This window comes from Hylobates moloch, unplaced genomic scaffold (assembly GCF_009828535.3).
Source record: "Hylobates moloch isolate HMO894 unplaced genomic scaffold, HMol_V3 SCAFFOLD_10, whole genome shotgun sequence".
NCBI classification, from domain to species: domain Eukaryota; kingdom Metazoa; phylum Chordata; class Mammalia; order Primates; family Hylobatidae; genus Hylobates; species Hylobates moloch.
In genome coordinates, this window is record NW_026652285.1 from 82,015,509 (window position 1) to 82,037,606 (window position 22,098).

General features: G+C 41.7%; 1 protein-coding gene across 7 annotated transcripts in view; it reads left to right on the top strand.

Annotated features, from left to right (window-relative positions):
* PALM2AKAP2 (PALM2 and AKAP2 fusion) overlaps positions 1-22,098 on the top strand; it is a 533,392-nt gene that overhangs the window by 237,589 nt on the left and 273,705 nt on the right. For all 7 annotated transcript variants that reach the window (XM_058445343.1, XM_032164836.2, XM_032164831.1 and 4 more), the window contains 2 exons: positions 4,144-4,224; positions 17,458-17,588. Coding sequence is in view for 6 of the 7 variants with exons in the window: in XM_032164836.2 (XP_032020727.1) it covers positions 4,144-4,224; positions 17,458-17,588 (212 nt within the window). In the remaining variant the exon portion in view is untranslated. The remainder of the gene's footprint in view (positions 1-4,143; positions 4,225-17,457; positions 17,589-22,098) is intronic.

Consider the following 22,098-nt stretch of genomic DNA (forward strand, 5'->3'; position numbering starts at 1 on the left):
CAGCAAACTAGGACTCGTGGGCCAAATCTGGCCCACTACCTGTGTTTGCAAATAAAGTTTTATTAGAACACAGCCACACTCCGATTCCTCAGGGATCTAGAACTAGAAATACCATTTGACCCAGCCATCCCATTACTGGGTATATACCCAAAGGATTATAAATCATGCTGCTATAAAGACACATGCACACGTATGTTTATTGCAGCACTATTCACAATAGCAAAGACTTGGAACCAACCCAAATGTCCAACAACGATAGACTGGATTAAGAAAATGTGGCACATATACACCGTGGAATACTATGCAGCCATAAAAAATGATGAGTTCATCTCCTTTGTAGGGACATGGATGAAACTGGAAACCATCATTCTCAGCAAACTATCGCAAGGACAAAAAACCAAACACCACATGTTCTCGCTCATAGATGGGAATTGAACAGTGAGAACACATGCACACAGGAAGGGGAACATCACACACAGGGGCCTGTTGTGGAGTGGGGGGAGGGGGGAGGGATAGCATTAGGAGATATGCCTAATGTGAAATGACTAGTTAATGGGTGCAGCACACCAACATGGCACATGTATACATATGTAACAAATCTGCACATTGTGCACATGTAACCTAAAACTTAAAGTAAAATAATAATAATAAAATTTTAAAAAAAGAAAAAAAAGTTAAATTTTAAAATTAAAATAAAGAACACAGCCACACTCATTCATTTAAATATTGTCCAGGACTGCTTTTGAACTACAATGGTAGCATTCAGTAGTTGCGACAGAGACTGTCCCACAAAATCTAAAATATTTACTTTTGTTTTATAGGAAAAGTGTATCAGCCCCTGTTAATCCACCTTATATATGAATGCCAGATTAATGTTCCTAAAATGCCATTTCACCGTATTATTCTGTAGCTTAGAACCCTGCAATGACATTGCATTGTCCGTGCAATAAAATCTAAACTTCATGGCCCTCCGTGGTGTAGTCCTAGCCAATCTTTTGAGTCATTGATCTCTGTTCCTAAAGGCAAGCCCTACAAACAGTTAGATTTTCCTCCTCATTGTCCCTGGAATATGCAGTGCAGTTCTACCCTTGTTCACCTAGTTCCTTTTGCCTGGAATGTATTGCCCATTTGTATCTACCTAAATCCTACTCATTCCTTTTTTTTTTTTTTTTTTTTTTTTTTTTGAGACGGAGTTTCACTCTGTCGCCCAGGCTGGAGTGCAGTGGTGTGAGCTTGGCTCACAGCAACCTCCACCCCCCGTGTTCAAGTGATTCTCCTGCCTTAGCTTCCCAAGTGTCTGGGATTATAGGCATGCACCACCATGCCTGGCCAATTTTTATATTTTTAGTATAGCTGGGGTTTCGCCATGTTGTCTAGGCTAGTCTCAAACTCATGACCTCAGGTGATCCACCCACCTCAGCCTCCCAAAGTGCTGGGATTACAGGTGTGAGCCACTGTGTGCCTGGCCCTAAATCCTACCCATTCTTTTTTTTTTTATGTCAGCATAATTTATTACATGTCTACAAAATACAACAACAGTATGTAAGTACAAAATGTGTAAAAAAAAATTAATGCTGCATACGTCTGTAAAAAGCCAAAAACCAATTTGGAAGAGAAGGCAATTAGGCTAAGATTTATGTACTAACAAATCATTTGAAGTTGGGATACAATGTTATTTTCTTTTTTTTATTATTTTTATTATTATACTTTAGGTTTTAGGGTACATGTGCACAATGTGCAGGTTTGTTACATATGTATCCATGTGCCATGTTGATTTCCTGCACCCATTAACTCGTCCTTTAGCATTAGGTATATCTCCTAATGCTGTCCCTCCCCCCCCACAACCCCACAACAGTCCCCAGGGTGTGATGCTCCCCTTCCTGTGTCCATGAGTTCTCACTGTTCAATTCCCACCTATGAGTGAGAACATGCGGTGTTTGGTTTTTTGTCCTTGTGATAGTTTACTGAGAATGATGTTTTCCAGTTTCATCCATGTCCCTACAAAGGACATGAACTCGTCATTTTTTTTATGGCTGCATAGTATTCCATGGTGTATATGTGCCACATTTTCTTAATCCAGTCTATCGTTGTTGGACTCTACATCCTTCATGACCATGTCAGTTACAGTGATCACCAATGAGCCTGCTGCTTGAGCATGTGAAGGTCCACTGCCCATACTGCCTGGTAAGGTTTCTTCTGCTCAGAGAATAGTTCACCAATATGATGATGGGCAACTCTGGAGTGAGGACTTTCTGATAGAACAAAGTCACAGCTGTGGGAAAGCCTGGGAATGGTTTGGAAATGACAAGACATGTAATGAGAACACATAACACTCAATATTTGTGGAAATCTTGAGTCATCAGCCTCTCATATCTATGACATACATGTTGGTTCTGTATTTAAATGTAGGACAACTACATATCTTGATAGCCAGTCGGAATGACTGACAAAGTCTAGTAAGTCTACTCTTGAGAGATTCTAGAATGTAGAGATAGCAGCTGGACTGGGAAGCCCTAGCTTTAACATGTGCTATCTCTGAGATGCTGGATGTGGGCTGTTCCCACTGTGCCTCACTTTTCCCATCTACTGTCATATATTATATGGTCTTGCACACACTCTGGGATTAAGTAACATCAATTATGCACCATTGATTGGAGTTCTTTGGTAAATGGTACTACATTCCTAAAATATTCATGCGTCTTACTTTGTCAGGGAGATTATATCCCTGACTTAGATATCATATTCTAGTGGCTTAAGATTATGAGCTAATGTTTTGTAAGGTCTGGGCATTGCACAGAAAACCTTGGTTGTAATACACATTATGATTACATTGATTTGAATAGCAATGGTACAATCATAGCCCCGGAAACATAGCAACTACATAAAATAAAAGCTTCCATTAACACCAAGCACAGCAGCCAGGCTTCCGCATTGTTGTTGTCCCCAGGATTTGGCTGTTGTATTGTCAAGTGCCATTATGTCCTGTCTAATAAGTTTCTCCCTGCATATGTGAGTAAACGAAAATGCTCCAGTATAGTAAATGTCTCAGCAAACCACTCCTGTACACTTTGGAAACAGAACATTAACAAGGAAACTATCATGAGAGCAGACCTTTATGTTCTCATGAATCACATTCATATGATGTTTGTTGTCCACATTGGAGAAGTATAGAGAAGAAAAATATGAAGGGTACATTCTAATGGAAAGTTTATAGTGGAAATGCAAGGAAAATATATCCCTTTACAACCAGCTTCTAGGCATTACCTAGAAGTAAACTTATGACAATAAGACTAACAGCAAATAACATTGAGCACTTACTCTGTGCCAGGTATTGTTCTAGGCCTTTTACGTTACATCATCTCATTTAATCCACTCCACAACCAAGTGGTTTGGGTGTAGTTATTACCTCCACTTTATGTACGAGAAGACCAAGACCCAGGGAGGTAGAAGAACTTTTCAGAAGTCAGACAGGTAGTGAGTGGTAGCGCTGGGAGTTGAACCCGGACAGACAGATTCCAGATTTCATATTTATCATAACCTCAGCTGCCCCACCCACATGAAATGCTACCCCAAGGCTAGTGGCAGCAAAGATAACCCATTTCATTTGCATTGTTTGGTATGTCCAACTGGGTGATTTGTCCTACAAAAATTGGAACAACGTCTGCTTATTTATGTCTATGATTTTGATCAAATAAATCTCACCCAGAATTTCCCACTGTTTTATTCTATGGTATTTGCAGTTTGTAAGAACCTCTGTCTTTTGGATTGAGACATTTTTATTCTTTGTGTCCAAATTAACACTGCACAGAACATGGTTCTGTGTGTGTGTGTGTGTGTGTGTGTGTGTGTGTGTGTGTCTGTGTGTGTGTAGAAACCGTCTTTTCTTTTGGATTACATTCTTGCAGCCTGGCTGAGTGAGGAGAATTTCTCCCACTCTTCGAGCCTACAGCAGACATGTTAGGAGAATGCTGCTGCTTGCAACACGCCCAGAGACGGTGGGGCAGGTGACACTGCGTGTGTGCCCGGTGTCTCTGGAAGTGTCTATACAGATGTGTGCTGCTGCTGCTGCTGCTGCTTTCTGCCTTAAAATTTCTGGAGCCAACACCCACCCACTCTTACAGCCTCTCTCTCTTTATTTTCAAGGAAAAAAGAAAGAGGCAGACTGAAATAGAAGGCAAGCGACAACAGCTTGACGAGCAGATACTTCTGCTGCAGCATTCCAAGGTAAGTGGCTGATCCCAGGAACCTATTCCATTATTAGACATGCAGATCACACTCCGGAGAGCTGGGCAGTGCCTGCCCTGCCGTGAAGGCACTGCCGCCAACCAAACCAGCCTTTTTCATTCAATCAGGAAACCATCTCTTGGCTTTTCTTGTGAATTTCTCAAATTCAGGGCATTATTACAGCATTCCAATTTCTGCAAGCATAAGATTACAGTGTGCATGTGGACAGGGTGGAGGGTTTGTGCATGTGAAGTGTGGTGGCTATATATAGAAATTGGATGAGAATACTTCACAGGGTGGGTGAGGCAGCATTTCAGGATTGTTTCTCCCATGCAAAGGTGCTGGGTGTGTTTGCTCAGAGACCCCAAAAGATATATTTCACAGAATGTTCTTTTTATTCACTTAAAAATATTAGTATTTCCTTTCTTGATATGGAGAAAAGGGAGATTAAACAATGTGATCAGATAAAAGAACAACACTGTGTATTTCAGATTATTCATTTATTTTATTTGTACTTTAACAATTTTGAAAGTGTTCTGTGAGAGCAAGCAGTTGGTCAAAGATGGCTTTGAAATGATTTGACTCAGACGGGTCTCCATGGTACCATCTAAAAAGAGAGAGAGAGAAAGAGAGACAGCACACAAGAGCTGTTTATTTTTTCTTTAAAACATGATGCACTTAAGCATCGTAATTGATTACAGCTCAGGAGAAAGCTCTGTCACTGTCACAAGGACCCCACTGGTTGCAGAATGTTGCTTTTCACATGTTCAGAGAATAATGTGACCACATTCCAATGGCCATCCGGGAGTTGCTGCTTGCCTTTGACTGCTCCTGGGCTTTTTGGCAGGAAAACCTTCTCCTGCTTACCCCATGTCGCTGTGACATTGCCTGCACAGAGCTGCGTTGCTCAGAGGGCTGGGTGGGAAGGTGGTGCTGACTTTCAGGGTGATGCTCTGTATGAATTATTTGAATTTTTTTCAACAAGATAAACCTTTATGGCTTCTTTTCCTATCCTTTTCTAGAAAACAGGATTGTGCTAAAGGAATACCCAAAATGAGAACCATCAGCAAGCGAGTTACTGATTGAAAATAGCAGCATGACCTATATCTGCTTAGCATGTTTATCAGTTTTTGCCATTAACCTTAACCAGAGAAATGTGCTTAAAAGGAAGAAAAGCAGCATGATACTGAGGATATTGCCTGTTTCTCTCTGTTCATCATATAAATTCATTGACAGATCTTTCTTTGTAGGAGCTTGCTCTGTATCCCCGGTGCTGTTGCTCTTTCCCCACAACGTTCCTGAGGGAGGATGGAGGGCTAAAATTAGTATCCTCTTCTCACAGAGAGGGGGCCTTAAAAACACCTAATAGAACTGAGTGAATTGTTCAAGGTCAATCTGGGCAGAGCTAGGTCTCTGGCTCAGAGTACAGTCCATTCAGTGCAGTGCTTATAAGAGACCAACATGTACTAAAACCTCAGTGAATTTCTGGTTAAAGGTGAACTTCTAAATAAGAGGACCGAATGGAAAAAGAGAGGCTGCCTTGGGCTAGACAGCCTCACTTTAAGCTCAGTGTAGTTCTTTGCTTTTGTATTCCCTGAATCCAGTCAGGGAATAAACATATGTCAAAACATCAAGGGATTTTTTTTTTTTTTTTTTGGTCTCCCTTCTCATGATCCTGGGTGCCAAATAAGATACCAAGGGCTCATTTATTGCTGATGTCCAGTGCAGTATTAGTATATTCTGTTCATATTACATCTATTCATTTTTTGTTTGTTTGTTTGAGACAGAGTCTCGCTCTGTCACTCAGGCTGGAGTGCGGTGGCATGATGTGGCATGTGAGCTCCACCTCCCGGGTTCACACCATTCTCCTGCCTCAGCCTCCTGAGTAGCTGGGACTACAGATGCCCGCCACCACGCCCAGCTGATTTTTTTTTTTTTTGGTATTTTTAGTAGAAATGGGGTTTCACCATGTTAGCCAGGATAGTCTCGATCTCCTGAGGTTGTGATCCACCCGCCTTGGCCTCCCAAAGTGCTGGGATTGCATATTCATTTTTCATCTCTGCATCCGTTCATCCATCTTCCCATCCATCCATCCATCTTCCCATCCATCCATCCATCCATCCATCCATCCATCCATCCATCCATCCAATCAACAGAAACAGCAGTAGAAATTAACTTGGTCTTGTATGGGGAAGCAGTGAGGTTTTTCTCAAGGACTTGGAAACAACGGAATCAGCTAGTTCTTTATGGCTATCTTGGTAAACTTCTTGCACAGTTGATGAGATTGGCTATCTGAGGGAACACCCAACACTCGCACCATGGCAACCTTGCTATTGCAGGGCAGGAGGTGGGTGAGGTGGGGAGGACTGGAGGTGATGGTAACTTACTAAGTGGAGGTGAGTGCATTGTATGTCTCTCTCTGGGAAAGGCTTGTGTGGACAGAATGAGGGTGAGTTATTTGCCTTGAATACTGAAAAAGGAAAGCTCAGAGGTTCCAAAGGTGGCAGTGGTTGTCTAGTACTACCTGCAGAGAGACCCCCAGCTTTGGGAGGTCCTGAATTTCTGTATGCTGGTGAGGTGGGGTCAGTGGTAAGGTGAGGAGGGTCCTCAGGCCATAGTGAGGCCCAAGTAAAACTTCCCTCAGGACCTTGCCTCTCTTTGTTCTGAATTCGCCCTCCTTATAATTATTCAGTTATTTTGATATGAGGAAGGGATTGCCTGATTGAAGGATATGACCACTTTAGGCACTAGGAAGGAATATGTTTCACTTTAAATCAATAAACTGGTGACCGAACTTGAATAGCATGAGACTTTTTCCCTGTAATCATCCAGTTTGCAGCCTAGTGGCCTCGCCCCTGGATGGAAGTACATTTGTGGAGGTTATGTTTTCTTCTCTGTGAGCCTCTCCAAGGAGTCGGCCAGTTTTCTCCTGGTAGCCTGTTAGCCACCATCAGTAACAGTCACAATTTTTTTGAGTGCCTAATACGTGCCTGGTACTTTAAACACACACCCTCAATAATGACCACAAGACCGTTATTACTCTCTTTGTCTTACAGGTATGGGAACAAACTCATGAGGTCAAGTGATTTGCCCAAGACCATAGAGACTATAAGTGAGGGAGCCTGAGAGAAACTCCTGGGCTGTCTGCTTTCAAAGATCGAGCTCTTTCCAGGCCACTGTTCTCTTTGAAAGAAATGTTTCCTTTGGAATAATTCGTCTAGTGAGATGCCAGTTACCATCATTGCTGTCTCTCTTACTCTAAATATATTGTGATGGACTCCAGAAAATTTAGATCACGTGGAGACATGTCACAGTGATTACTGAAGTTCCTTGACGTGGAGAATATTAGGAAATATGTCAGTAATCAATATTTGTTTCACTAATTTGCAAAATCCTAGATATTCTCTAAGAAAAAAAATTCTCCTTGCATTAGAGTTAGTTGTCATGTTTATAAGATATAACTTTCATATTCTTTATATAATTCTCATATTCTATGTCTTAAGGTAAAATTCTCACATGTGGGAATTATCAGATAGCCTGTGGACCCTTATTCTCATGCAATGAGATGAATTATTTAGAAAGATTCACTGGTCTCTGGTCAAAGCAAATAAATAGAATGCAAGATAGTAGTTTTGGCATTCATATATATTTTTAGAAGACTCACTCATTGCAATATTTAGGAGCATATAGTGAGCAGCTCTACAAAATGGAATAGCATCACTTTGTATATGGACTTTGAGCAAATTCCATAATACAATAAAAGACCAAAGTATAAAATGGTAAAATACTAGCTGCTACATCCCAGTGATTAGGAAACCTCAAGACACTTTGAACTCCAGGCCAAATTAAACTCAGATGTATTTTTAAGGCATCCTTAGCTATATGTAGTGTGGTGTAATAATTTCTAAGCATTACAAGTAGAACTAGTAAGCAATTTTTGTAGCTATATTATTTTTGATGATTACAAAAGGAAAGAATGTATAATCATTGCCAAAACTAAATTTAAAAGTACAGCAAAATATAAAGAAAAAACATATGTACTGTATACTTACCATTCAAATAGAACCCATGCAGAAGTATATCCTTCTATAGTTTTTTCCCGATATATTTCTGTAGATTAAGATATGTAACCATTGTTCACAGGGCTCACCAACCTGTGGGTAAAATGAAATTATATTAACATTAGCATTGGAATAACATTAACTTTTACCTCTTTTTTATGTGGCTTCTTTTTAATTCCCATACAAAAATTTATAATTTTTATAAAATCCCATGGAGCATTCTTTTACTTTAGGATAACTGACTTTGATGTCTTCCTTGAAAAGAATGTCTCCGTCTCAAACTCTTAGCTATTATGTTTCTTATACTTCAGTAGCATTAATTCATCTAGAGTTTATTTACAGACGAGGTATGCAGTAGGAATATAACTTTACTTTCTACTGATGCTGAGCTGCTTGTCTCAATGTGATTTATTGATTAATTCATCCTTTCCGTCATTGATTTAAATGTCTTCTTTATCACCTACATATTTCTGACTTACATTTGAGTCTACCATTTATGGATTCTTTTTATTCCATTAATCTGGAATTCCTGTGCCAGTATCGTTCTCATTTAATCCCTATAGGTTTTTAATATATTGTAATATTTCATAAGACAAGAACTATCATTATTCTTTTGAAAAATTGTCTTGGCTTTTTATTTCATAGAAACAATTATTTATTTTTATTTTTTTATAATGAGACTTGTGATGATATGGATTTTTAAAAAATAAATCAGCTACTATATCATACTAGAGCAGAAGGAATTTAATATTTCCTTCTGTCCCTTGGTTGAATTGCCAGAGATTTGTCTATTTTATTGGTCTGTTCAAAGTCCCAGCACAGCGTAGGCACTCAGGACCTACCGCAACATGAATTCCTTGGAGACTGTCATATTTACAAAGGTTTGCCTGACAGAGTTGGCCCTGTCAGAATCAAATTGCTAATACCACGTCTTCAATACATAAACTGCCTTTGAATTACTTATTCATAAGTAGGGAACCCTCACTAGAGTTTTCTTCTAATCCAAGCTATAAAAATTGTCATTATATTTTGAAGACCACAGCCTTTTCTTCCAAGAAAGCTGAATGAAAAAAGATGAAAGGCTGAATTGTGACCCTGTGAAATATTTATTGTCAACCCACTAAGGTCATTTGCTGAAGAGCCCGAAGGTATCAGAAGACTTGCTACAAAGATATTACAGTGTCTTTCCCGGTTTTGAACATTTAGCACTAATTTTAGACTTTTCCTTGTTACTGGGATGTGTGAAAGGCTTATTTCAAATTTTAAAATGTTGAACAGATAGGCACAGTACACAGTGTAAAGTAACCTTAGATTTCCTCCCTTGTTTCCATACCCAGAGCTTGAATGGAAGTTAAAACCTGATTTCTTCTATCAGAAGTCTTGGGTCGGCTTGTCCCTGTGTGGACTGAAGCATATAACAAAATCTTAAAACCAAACCAAGATCTTATTTATTGAGAGTCAAGAAAGAGAAAGGAAAGAGTGGGAAGGATAGGGGAAGAGGATGAGGGACAGGACACAGATGAATGACTGAAAACACAAACGCAGCTATTGCCTCATGCTGAGTTTAACCCATTTTCTGTTAGAAAACTGAATTTAGGCCAGGCGTGGTGGCTCATGCCTCTAATCCCAACACTTTGGGAGGCCAAGGCGGGCAGATGACCTGACGTCAGGAGTTCGAGACCAGCCTAGCCAACATGGTGAAACCCCGTCTCTACTAAAAATACAAAAATTAGCTGGGCTGCTTGGGAGGCTGAGGCAGGAGAATCACTTGAACCTGGGAGGTGTAGGTTGCAGTGAGCCAAGATCACGCCACTACACTCCAGCCTGAGTGACACAATGAGACTCTACCTCAAATAAAAAAGAAAAGAAATGAAAATTGAATTTAGCCATATTCCAACCATCATCCACTAGAATAGCCAATATCAGCTTCAGGCAGATTACAAATGAATGAAAGATCCACAGTAAAAAGTAAAATCATGAAAGTATACAAAGGAATCACAGGTGAATATTTTTATAGTGAGGGTAAGGAAGTCTTATCTATGTATGACATCAAAGCCAGAATATGCAAGTAAAAAAGATTGCCAGATATGACTTTAAAAAAATAACAAACATCTGACCAGGAAACAACTGGAGACTTATTACAAGTTCTGATTCACCTCCTACTTCCCCACTCTGCCTCACCCAGCCTCTCCAGACATGCCTCACTATTTACCGGGGTCACCTCAAAAAGTGGTATCTAGGCTGGGCACAGTGGTTCATGCCTGTAATCCCAGTACTTGGGAGGCTGAGGTGGGAGGATCATTTGAACCTAGGAATTCGAGACCAGCCTGGGCAACATAGATTCCATCTCTACAAAAATAAAATAAAAAATAAAGTAAGAAAAGTGACTTCATTGCAGTTACCTTAGCTGTAGATGAAAAAGATTGGGTTAGATGATCTCTGTGATCTTTTTTTAGCTTTAGTGATCCAAGATTTTATATTTGCTAAAGTACAGTGTATGTGCATGATTTTCCAAGAATTCCTCACATGTCAGCCTCCGTGGATGAATAAAAGATACAGCCCTGACTGCGAGAACTTAGTGGCAAGTAGGGGAGAGAGAGCATCAGTATGGAACCCACCACTAGAGGAGCTGAAAAATAGTTTTCCATGTTATGAAGTGTATCAGTGGCACCTGATGATTTTGTAAATCCTATTTGAGCAAAAAAGAAAAAAGGATTCTTGGGTGATCTTACACAGAGGCAAGATAGCAGAGTGTACCTCTTGGCTTCAAATCCCAGATCCACAGCTCACTCGGTGTGATACCGTGGATAAGTCAGTTAATGTTAGCACCTACCTCGTGGGATGCTTGTGAAAGTTAAGTGGATTTACATGTAAAGCACATAAAGCAGTAAGAGTTCTATAAGAATTATCATGATTGTCACCATCATCACCCAGTACTATGGCTGCAAATACCATTTATGTATATATGACTGCCAAATTGAGAATCCCAGTCTTCCATGTTCAACTGCTTTTCTGACATGTCCACTTAGATGGATGTCACTTTCATTTAGAAGCCTCTCAAACTTAACATGTCCAAAATGAAAGATTTTATTTTCTGCTTTTCTATCATTTGTTCTACTCTTCCCTGTCTCCAATTGATGATACCACTATTCACCCTTTCACTCAAACCAAATATCTATGCATCACCCTAATCCTTCCCTTTTTCTCAGCCCACATCTAACCTATTACAAGTCACACTGATTCTACCTCCAGAATGTACCACCATGCCTTTCGATTCTTCTGTCTCTCTTCTGTTTCAAGCTAATATGCTCTGTCACTTGAACCATGCAATAAACTCCCATCACTTGTGCTTTGTAATCCTGCCCCTTGCAATGTGTTCTTCCTATTGAGCTTAGAAGACGCCGCAAACTCCTTAATAAGGCTACAGAATCCTACCTAATCTGGCCCCTGCCTTCTTTTCCATCTTCAGTTTGTTCTGCCCTCCCACCCCAACCTCACTTATTATGGTCCAGCCACTCGGGCATTTGTTGCGGTCTGCAAGCACACCAAACTCTGTCCTACCACCAGGCTGGTACATTTGCCAGTCCCTCCACCTGGAACACCCCTCCAGATCTCAGATCTCAGCTTGAATGTTCAAGTCATCAGAGAGACCTTTCCCACTTTAAATGTCCTCCCCTGGTCCCTCTTTGTGACATTGTCCTGTCTACCTCTTCCTAGGCAGCATCATAGTCTGAAATTATCTTGCATCCTTGTTTATTGGGATGAAGGCTTGGGTGAGAGTAGGGACTTGCCTGTCTTCCTGAGCTGTGACTTCAGGGACTGGCAGAGTTCTTGGCACCTAGGAAAGGGATAAGAGAGCCACTGCTCCTGAGTTGGGGACACAGAAGGAGAGGATGGGGAGTTCTTTTAGATTATGGTGTTTGACCAGCCATTGAGAAAGCTTGTGTATTCTTCAAGCATTTGGATAGTCATAGGTCCTCATGCTGTGCTACTCAAATCGTGGTCCTCAGTCTGGCATTGCCAATGACAGCATCACCTGGGAGCTCATTAAAATTCAAATTCCCAGGCCTTATGCGAGACTTAGAGAATCTGCATCTCCATGGATGGGTCCTGGAATCTGTGTCTTAGGAAGTTCTCCTGGTGGTCCTTATGCATACCGAAGTTTGGGAAACTCAGTTCTTGCTTTTTGTTTTTCCAAAGCTGGCCAGGCCAGTAGAGCAAGAAACAGATTTACTTTGGGAGTTCCCTCTGTCCTCCTTTCAGAAGCCCCTGTCAAGGTTCCCTTTGTCGAGCTGCCAGCTCCCCATCTGCTCCTTCCTTGTATTGACCTGCCATGGTGACATTCATTTGACAAATGTGAAGTTTGACAGTCCTTAGCACCTTGGGAGGAGTTCGAGACCAGCCTGGCCAACATGGTGAAACCCTGTCTCTACTAAAGCTATGATACTATGTTAGCTATGATACTTTTTAAAATGTATGTTGTTTAGACAATAAAGGCCACAAACAGAGAAAAGTTTTTTAATTTTTATTTTTTTTATTTCTATTGAGCTCTGCTTCCACTAAATTCTGAAACACTGAGGCAGCCAATACATGCCAGCACAGTATAGGGAACACTGTGCTCTGGATGGTGCATTCAGTATACACCACTCCATTTGGAGACGTGTTGGAGACAACATGAGGGGGATCTGGAGTTGGTTAAGGAAGCCTTTTGAATTGGTGATTTCCCCTGACAGCATGACTTTGGAGCTAAGTAGAAAATCAACTATGCTTTTTTGGCTTCTTAAAAGTGTCTAAACACCTTTGTGAAACAGGATTCTCTGAGACCAGGCCTACTGCCTTTTCCAGTTTTTTTTTCTTTCTTTCTTTCTTTCTTTCTTTCTTTCTTTCTTTCTTTCTTTCTTTCTTTCTTTCTTTTTTTTTTTTTGACAGAGTCATGCTCTGTCACCCAGGTTGGAGTGCAGTGGCATGATCTTCGGCTCACTGCAACATCTGCTTCCTGAGTTCAAGCAATTCTCCTGCCTCAGCCTCCTGAGTAGCGGGGATTACAGGTGCTCGCCACCACACCCAGCTAATTTTTGTATTTTTAGTAGAAACGGTGTTTTGCCATTTTGGCCAGGCTGGTCTCGAACTCCTGACCTCAGGTGATCCACCTGCCTTGGCCTCCCAAAGTGCTGGGATTATAGGCATGAGCCACCGCACCCAGCCCCACTACTGCCTTTTTCTGTTGGAGCCTCTCTTCCTGGCTCCTCCTGTGGGGATGTTCTTAATGATGTCATGCCTATATCAAGAAAACCGATGGAAGTAGAGGGACATGCACCTCTGGGTGACCAGAGTCACCAGGCTGCTCTGGCCAGAGCTACCTGCTGATGGTGGCAGCTAAGTTGGTGAGAAGTGAGGGGCTAGACCCTTCATGTGGTGGCAGGAGGCACTGTGTGAAGAAGAGCAGAGAGAACATTCCAAGAGCAGCCACTTATGTTGCAAGAAGATGTGGCTGCAGAGCATCCCTGCTGGTGTGCAGACAGCCAGGACTGTCCACGGCTGCTTTCCAGAAGGGTCCACACCAACGCCAAGGCTTCCAGGATGTCTGTCCCCCAGAATCCTAAGGTTTTCACTATCTGTGGTTTGGACATCTTTAGCACAGGAAGCACCCTGAAAGTGTGGTCCCTACCCCTCCCAAATAATTAGAGAGAAGGAAAGTTGAGAATTTCCCAGTTCATCCATTTACTCATTCATTCTAGGGAATTGGGCTACAATTCCATTGACTGAATGAAAAAATGGATGAATTGGGAAATTCTAGGTGACACAATGAATGTGAAGGTGGATAAAGGACAGTCAGTCCCAGCCTTCCAGGAACCGGCAGGCTACAGGGGGAACAGATGTAAAAAGAGAGATTTTGTGGGTAGTATGAAAGGGCCATAGAGTGTGTCTCAGAGCCAGTAGAGGTGGAAGGCTTCTCTGGTGGTATTTTACTTGTTCTTTCTTAGGTAAATAAAGCAGAGGCCAAGGGAACAGGATGAACAACAACAATAGTAAACATTTCTATAGTACTAAGTATGTGTGTGGCCCCTTTAGCCTATAAACTCCCTTAATCCTCCTAACAACCCTCTGAGATGGGCACTGCTATTTTTTCCATTTTACAGATGAGAAAACCGAGGCTCAGTGAGGTGAAAGAGTCTGTCCAAGCTCACTCAGCTGGTAAATGGCAGACTGGTTCCAGAGCTCAGGCTGTTAGCCACTGCTCAGCATGGCCTCTTGCAGTCTCTACCCTCTTCCTGAGAGTAAATTTCAGAGCCAAGTTATAGTTCAAGAAAAGCAAAGCAATAATCATTCTTCTACTTCAGAAATGCTACCAATGAACAATTTATTTTGTGCCTACACCAGATTAAATATCTGAATAAAAATATAAAAACATTAATTGACTAAAAAATGGCGTCTCATAATGTGCAAAACAGGGTCTGTCTGGGAAATTTTGAGAGGTTTTTGTGGAGAACAATGGTTCTGAATGTTTTGTAGAAAGAGCAACCGATTTGCCCCACCCTTTTCCACTTTCCAGTGGAAAAGAATCTCTGATAAAGCTTTGATAGGCAACCAACGTAAACAAATTGTACTGCACTCTTTGACACATGATTTTATATTATCAAACAATGCCCTATAATATAAAAACTGTGCATTTTAATACCTACTCTGGTGGTAGATGCACACTATTTATACAGAGCCCATTCAACAGGCAGCATGTTACCACTGATGCACAACTGTTTACGCATATTGGGGTGGGGGTGGCTCCTGTCTATAATCACTGTAAGAGTGTAGTTAGGATGTGAACAAACTCAAGTCTTTAAGCCTAATTATTAAAAAATTACAGGTCAAGTACCATAAATTTGCCTATGTGCTGTAAGAGTAATCAAACAGATCTCTACAAACAATGATTTGTGGGTGGGGGGAGATGGGAGGGATAGCATTAGGAGATATACCTAATGTTAAATGACGAGTTAATGGGTGCAGCACACCAACATGGCACATGTATATATATGTAACAAACCTGCACGTTGTGCACATGTACCCTAAAACTTAAAGTATAGTAAAAAAAATGATTTGTAATGAAAAGGCAAGAATAACATCAATAAAAACCATGGTCACCTGAACCCACACTGATGATGTATTGTCGACACAGAGTCTATCCTGGAAGTGCAGGAATTCCAGGCTGATTGAACTTGCTCCTGGGCATGGAGCAGGGTGTCTACAGCACCAAATGACCCCTGGACTTCTCAATAGAGTGGTGAATCAGGACCATTAGTGAAGTCTAACTTACTAATACTAAGTGTTGGTAATTTTTTTTTTCTTTGAGACGGAGTTTCGCTCTTGTTGCCCAAGCTGGAGTGCAGTGGCATGATCTCAGCCCACTGCAACCTCTGCCTCCCAGGTTCAAGCGTTTCTCCTGCCTCAGTCTCCTGAGTAGCTGGGATTATAGGCGCATGCCATCACACCTGGCTAATTTTGTATTTTTAGTAGACATGGGGTTTCTCTATGTTGGTCAGTCTAGTCTCGAACTCCTGACCTCAGGTGATAGGCCCGCCTCGGCCTCCCAAAGTGTTGGGATTACAGGTGTGAGCCATCACACCCGGCCCAGTGTTGGTAATTTTTAAAGATTCATCTTATAGGTTCATAATAAAGTGCCCTTAATGCCGCATACAAATGAGAGTCTATGGAATTGTGCATCCTTTGCTCATAAGAGCTTCGGGGAGTCTGCTCCAAGCCTGCATTCCCTGGCTCTCAGTCATTAGAAGAGTTCTTTCCTTTCACCTTGCTCACCCTGCCTGATGAGATCAAATGAAATTCTGGACAGAGGTGATGCCAGGGAGCCAGGGAGCCAAAGAGCCAGGTCTTTATTCTGTGTTAGCTGGCTTAATAGCCATTGCCCCTGCTCTTCCTTTGGTTGCTTACTGTTTCTGGGAAGAATTGGTCATGTGCCCTGCATCCTCACTTTGGTCCCCTCTGGTGACCACTGACCTGCCCATGGGCATGCTCACAGGTCCTCTGCCATTAGGTACAGGGTTAGTGGCTGCTGCCATCAGCCATCTAGGGACCATATAAGTGGAACCTGAATCAAAATTATCCTCTCACATCTACCTCTCCTTGCTCTTCCTTTTAGGGAATTTCAACATGCTTTTTTCTTGAACTGTTTTCATTTCCCTTCTCAAAGCAGTAATTGCTGCCTCCAAACCATCGACCTGAAACAAAAGCTTTTTATTCCACTGTACTGTATTGTAGTACACTTGCAAGCATGGGATGTATGTTTTTTTTTTGTTTTTTTTTTGTTTTTTTTTTTGTTTTTTCTTTTTTTTGACAGGGTCTCGTTCTATCACCCAGGCTGGAGTGCAGTGGCATGATCAGAGCTCGCTGCAGCCTTGACCTGGCTCAAGCGATCCTCCCACCTCAGCCTTCCTGAGTAGCTGGGACTATAGGCATGCACCACCACACCCAGCTAATTGTTTAATTTTTTTGTAGAGACAAGGTCTCACTACGTTGCCCAAGCTGGTCTACACTCCTGGAATCAAGCAATCCTCCTACCTCAGCCTCCGAAAGTGTTGGGATTACAGACATCAGCCACTGTGCCCACCTAGGGGCATATGATTTTTATAACATTTAGAGATTATTGCTGAAGATGATTGGGAGTCATTAAAGAAGGGAGTCATTGAATGAGAGTCTTGACAATCTTTTTAAAACACTTTAATATGGATCAGATATTAGGTGGTTGTAGGAAGTTAATTAAATTACAGTTGCATAGAAAAATGTTCTTAACTTTTATAGACTCATACTGACATATTTTTGGGTAAAATACGGTTGTCATTTACTTTAAAATCATTTGATGAAAAATATATGGGCAAATATGGCCAAATGTTCATAATTGTTAAATCTAGATGAGGTAACATGGTCATTCATTATACAGTTCACTCTGTTTTTAATTTTTTTTAATAATAGAAAATGATGTAGAAATAAATCTCTTTGGGTGTTGGTCTAGAGGGAAGTAAGGAGCCAAGTTAGTGAGGAGGTGAAGGCAGCGATTCAGGCAGTGCTGATGAGGGGTGGAGCTAAAACAGCACCACTGCAGAGGGAGAGGACAGTGTGGACTTAAAAGTATAATCTTGTCTGTTGTCTTCCCTCACTCCCACAGTCCAAAGTGCTTCGGGAGAAATGGCTGCTGCAGGGCATACCCGCTGGAACTGCCGAAGAGGAGGAAGCCAGGAGGCGGCAGTCTGAAGAGGATGAGTTCAGAGTCAAGCAACTTGAAGATAACATTCAGAGGTAGGTGGCTTCCAGCCCAGGGAACCCCTGCTAGTTTTTCGTTGCAGTAACCACTGCTCTCCTCTAGGTGGCCTTTCTCAATACTGTTACCTTCTGTACTTGAGAATTTTCTTCCTAAGCAAAGCACATTGATGTTGTTTAAACTTTTCCAGATGACCCAGTGTTATGACACAGAGTACTACTAATTTTTTTTTTATTTTTAACTTTTATTTTAAGTTTAGGGGTACAAATACAGGTTTGTTACATAGGTAAACTTGTATCATGGGGATTTGTTGAACAGTTTATTTCGCCACCCAAGTATTAAGCCTAGTACCCGTTAGTTATTTTTCCTGATTCTCTCCCTCCTCCCTCCCTTCACTCTCCAAAAGGCCCCAGCGTGTGTTGTTCCCTTCTACGTGTCCGTGTGTTCCATCATTAGTTCTCACTTATAAGTGAGAACATGCAATATTTGGTTTTCTGTTCCTGTGTTAGTTTGCTAAGGATAATGGCCTCCACCTCTATCCATGTCCCTACAAAGGACATGATCTCATCCTTTTTTGTGGCTGCAAAGAGTACTAATTATTGCATTGGGCTGTAATACAGCACAGTGATGGCTTCATGGGACCACGAGGTGTTGTGAGCAGGTTGCCCCTTCACTAGGTGCTCCCTTTGAGTTCTTATATTAGCTTTCATCTTTTTCCTCCTTCAGGTCAGGTTGTTAGCTGTTATTGCTGCTGTAGTGAATCTGTTTTCAAATTTGCTGTATTTGGTCAATTCGAAATGGGAAAACTGTAGTCAACAGTCTTGGGATTGAAACGAAGAGTGCGGAAGTGCTGAGTGAGAGCACCTCTGTAGGTTATGTGCCCGTGCTCTAAAAATTAACTTTGTATTGTCTGCTTTCACTGCTCAGAGAGTGGTTTCTTTATGGTTCTCAACCAGGATCTGATCACTTCAATCTGGGAGATAAGCGACCTGTCTGTGGGCAATGACTGGCCAGGCTCACACAAGAGCAATAATGTAGGCTTTTACTTGGGAGCTATAGCCACTCCAGGACCTAGGACACCTAGCCAGAGAGATGTGAGATAGGGATGGAAGGTGGTAAGCGTAGATACCTTAGAACCAAATCTATCCCTCCAACCCATCCCACCAAATTCTGCCTGAAATCTCACCATCTGGAGCTTCATCTCTGTCTTCTGAGCTTATGAGCTCTTTTTTTTTTTTTTTTTTTTTTTAGATGTAGTCTCGCTCTGTCACCAGGCTGGAGTACAGTGGCGCAATCTTGGCTCACTGCAACCTCCGCCTCCTGGGTTCAAGTGATTCTCCTGCCTCAGCCTCCCAAGTAGCTGGGACTACAGGCATGCACCACCACGCCCAGCTAATTTTTGTATTTTTAGTAGAGATGGGGTTTCACCATGTTGGCCAGGATAGTCTTGATCTCCTGACCTTGTGATCAGCCCGCCTTGGCCTCCCAAAGTGCTGGAATTACAGGCATGAGCCACCGCACCGGGCGTGAACGCTTTTAAAATACAAAAGGTAATAGCTAAGCTGCTACCAGCCATTTATAACCAACAACAAATTAAGACTCTGAGGGCACCTGTAATAGTGTCACTAAAGGGAAAAGCAAGCCGAGTAAATCCCAAAGGCATACGTCAGCCTATGTCCCTACTTCGCTTAGGTCCTCATGTGTCTTAAAGAGCTTTCAGAGCAGCTTGGCTAAACACTGTGAAGGAAACCGGCCAAGAAAAAGTTTGGAGGGTTTGTGTATACATATACATATATATACTTACACACACCCGTGTACATGCACATGCTTTTTCTTAGAATACAAAGGATAAAGGCTAAACTGTTACCAACCATTTATATCATACATATGGATATCCTATACATATATATGGAGAGAGAGTAGGTGTTATTATAGACAGAAGGCAGAAAGGATTTGGAAAATAGGATAAAGTTAGTTACATGCCCTTTTCTATTTTTCTTTTTGTTTCTTTTTTTTTTTTAAGAGATGAGGTCTCACTCTGCTGTCCAGGCTGGACTGCAGTGGTGCGATCGTAGCTCACTGCAGCCTCAAACTCCTGGACTTAAGCTATCCTCCCACCTCAGCCTCTCAAATAGCTGGGAATAAAAGCTCATGCCACTGTGCCTAGCGTTTTTGGTTTTTTTTTTTTTTTTTTTTTTTGGTAGAGAAAGAGTCTCACTATGTTGCTTAGGCTGGTCTTGAACTCCTGGCTTCACGTGATTCTTCCCTCTCAGCTCCCAAAGTGTTGGGATTACAGGTGTGAACCACCGTGTCCGTCCTATTCTGTTTTTCTTAAATAGCACTGGGAAGCATGGTCTTCCAATCAAATGGGCAGTTTAACCTTGGCTTGAATGCAAATATGTTGTTATTATGGTCCAGTAGGTGGTAACTTGCACTTGTAGAATGAGCCATTGCGTGCGGAGGCTAGAGTCTTAAACTGAGACTCAGTTTCTGGGTAAATTGACCATTGGAAGGAGGTGTTGTGAGTTAGGGGCTGGTTTATTGTTCAGGTGGTCATGATTATACTCAGAAAAAAATTGTTAAAGTTCTTTTTATCCTTTGTCAATGGAATAAAGAGCACACTCAATGTATGCAGGCAGTCTCACCCATTTAGAGCTAGAATCCCAAGCCGGAGGAAGGAAATCACGATAGCCTACGGGGGTGGGTGGTGAGGCCTGGATCCAGGGGCCGTTTCTTCTGTTCTAGTCATGACTTTGGGCCAAATGGGCACCGGATGTGTGCTGGGATGAGCTGTGCTCCCTGGAGCTGCTTTCTGTAGGAGCAGGACTGTGGTTAGCATCGTTTCCTCTGCAGGACCTCCTGACGGAGGAGTTTCTTCTACCCTGGAAGTCAGCTTCTGCTTCTCTTCATCTTGCTGGCATCTTCTCTGCCACAATGTTTATTAGTGTCTTTAATCTTCAATCCCATGCGAAGAAAGAGCTGTTATCTCTCTTCCGATAAAGGACACTCAGTCACCTAAGACATTTCCCTGTAGTTGAACATAGCTTAGTTCTCACTCACAGAATGACATTTGAATAGTTCTAAAGGCTCATTGCAAACATGAGCACCCTACAGTGTTACAAAGTCCCTGTGGATTGGCTGGCATGGCTCTGCTGATAGGGTTGAGCTCACCTAAGTGACTCTAATCTGCATGTTGCCTGAGTCCACTCTTGTTTACCTTGCACTAACAGGCTAACCATGGTGCTGTCTCTTTCTAGCAATGGGAGAGGTACAAGAGGGCTGAGCAGAAACAAGGCCTAGGCTCAGAACTGCCCACAAGCCATCTGCCAAACCAAGTCATTGAGCAAGCCCGAAACCAAGGGAGGAGACAGCCAGCCAACTTTTAGTGGAAGGAACACAGATCAGAGAAGGGTGAAGAATGGGGATGAATAATTCAGTCTTCCAGGAGCATGATTGTTGAATTGAAAACTGCAAGCATTCAGGAAAATGGACCGGCATTAGGGAAACTACAGAAAAGCCATTTAAAAAGAAAGAAGACTGGCTGGGCATGGTGGCTCATGCCTGTAATCCCAGCACTTAGGGAGGCTGAGGCAGGTGGATCACCTGAGGTCAGGAGTTCAAGGCCAGCCTGGTCAACATGGCAAAACCCCATCTCTACTAAAAATACAAAAATTAGATGAGTGTGGTGATGGGCACCTGTAATCCCAGCTACTCAAGAGGTTGAGGCACGAGAATCTCTTGAACCCGTGAAGCGGAGGTTGCAGTGAGCTGAGATCATGCTGCTGCACTCCAGCCTGGCAACAGAGCGAGACTACGTCTCAAAAAAATAAAAATAAAGAGGACTAACTAAAACAATGCAAGAATGCAGAGAGAAAGGAAAAAGAGAGTAAAAGAGAATATAAGTGACTTCAAGATCAAATTTGCGATCTGATCTTTATATAATAGGAATCTTGAAAACCGTAAGATCAGATGCAGAACCATTAAATAAAGGAATTTTAAGGGAAATCTTCTTTACTCAAAGCAAAACGTTAATCTGTAGATCTTTATATTTGGGCCCACTAGTCTAAGTCACCCCCAGCAATCAATTACATTCTCCTAAAGAGATACATAAACTGTTTGCAAACTCTAAAGTATACTAGTACAGTTGTGCCCTGAAAGTATTTTTGTCCTTGTTGTTGAACTAAGAATAGCTTGAAGACACTGAAGGAGGAATAGAGAATAGTAACCAAAGAACAAGGAACATTTCTACAAAGAAAGACTAAGGGAAATTGGGTCATTTAGTTTAGATCACAAAAAGATAATGGTATCATAACTCAGAACTTCAAGTGTATGTAGGATCTAGGCCATATCTTAATTCTTTATGTGTAGGCCATTTTGAATATGGCAAAGACTTCAAATAAAGCATGCAAATTTCTACTTAGACGGATGTCTATTTCCCTAGATACCTCCTAGAAGAAAGAACATAATCACCTTTTAATTCTTATTCTGTGATTCTTTACAGTGCCAGTAACTGCACAAGAAGTTCCAGGTTTACAGACATGTTTTTTT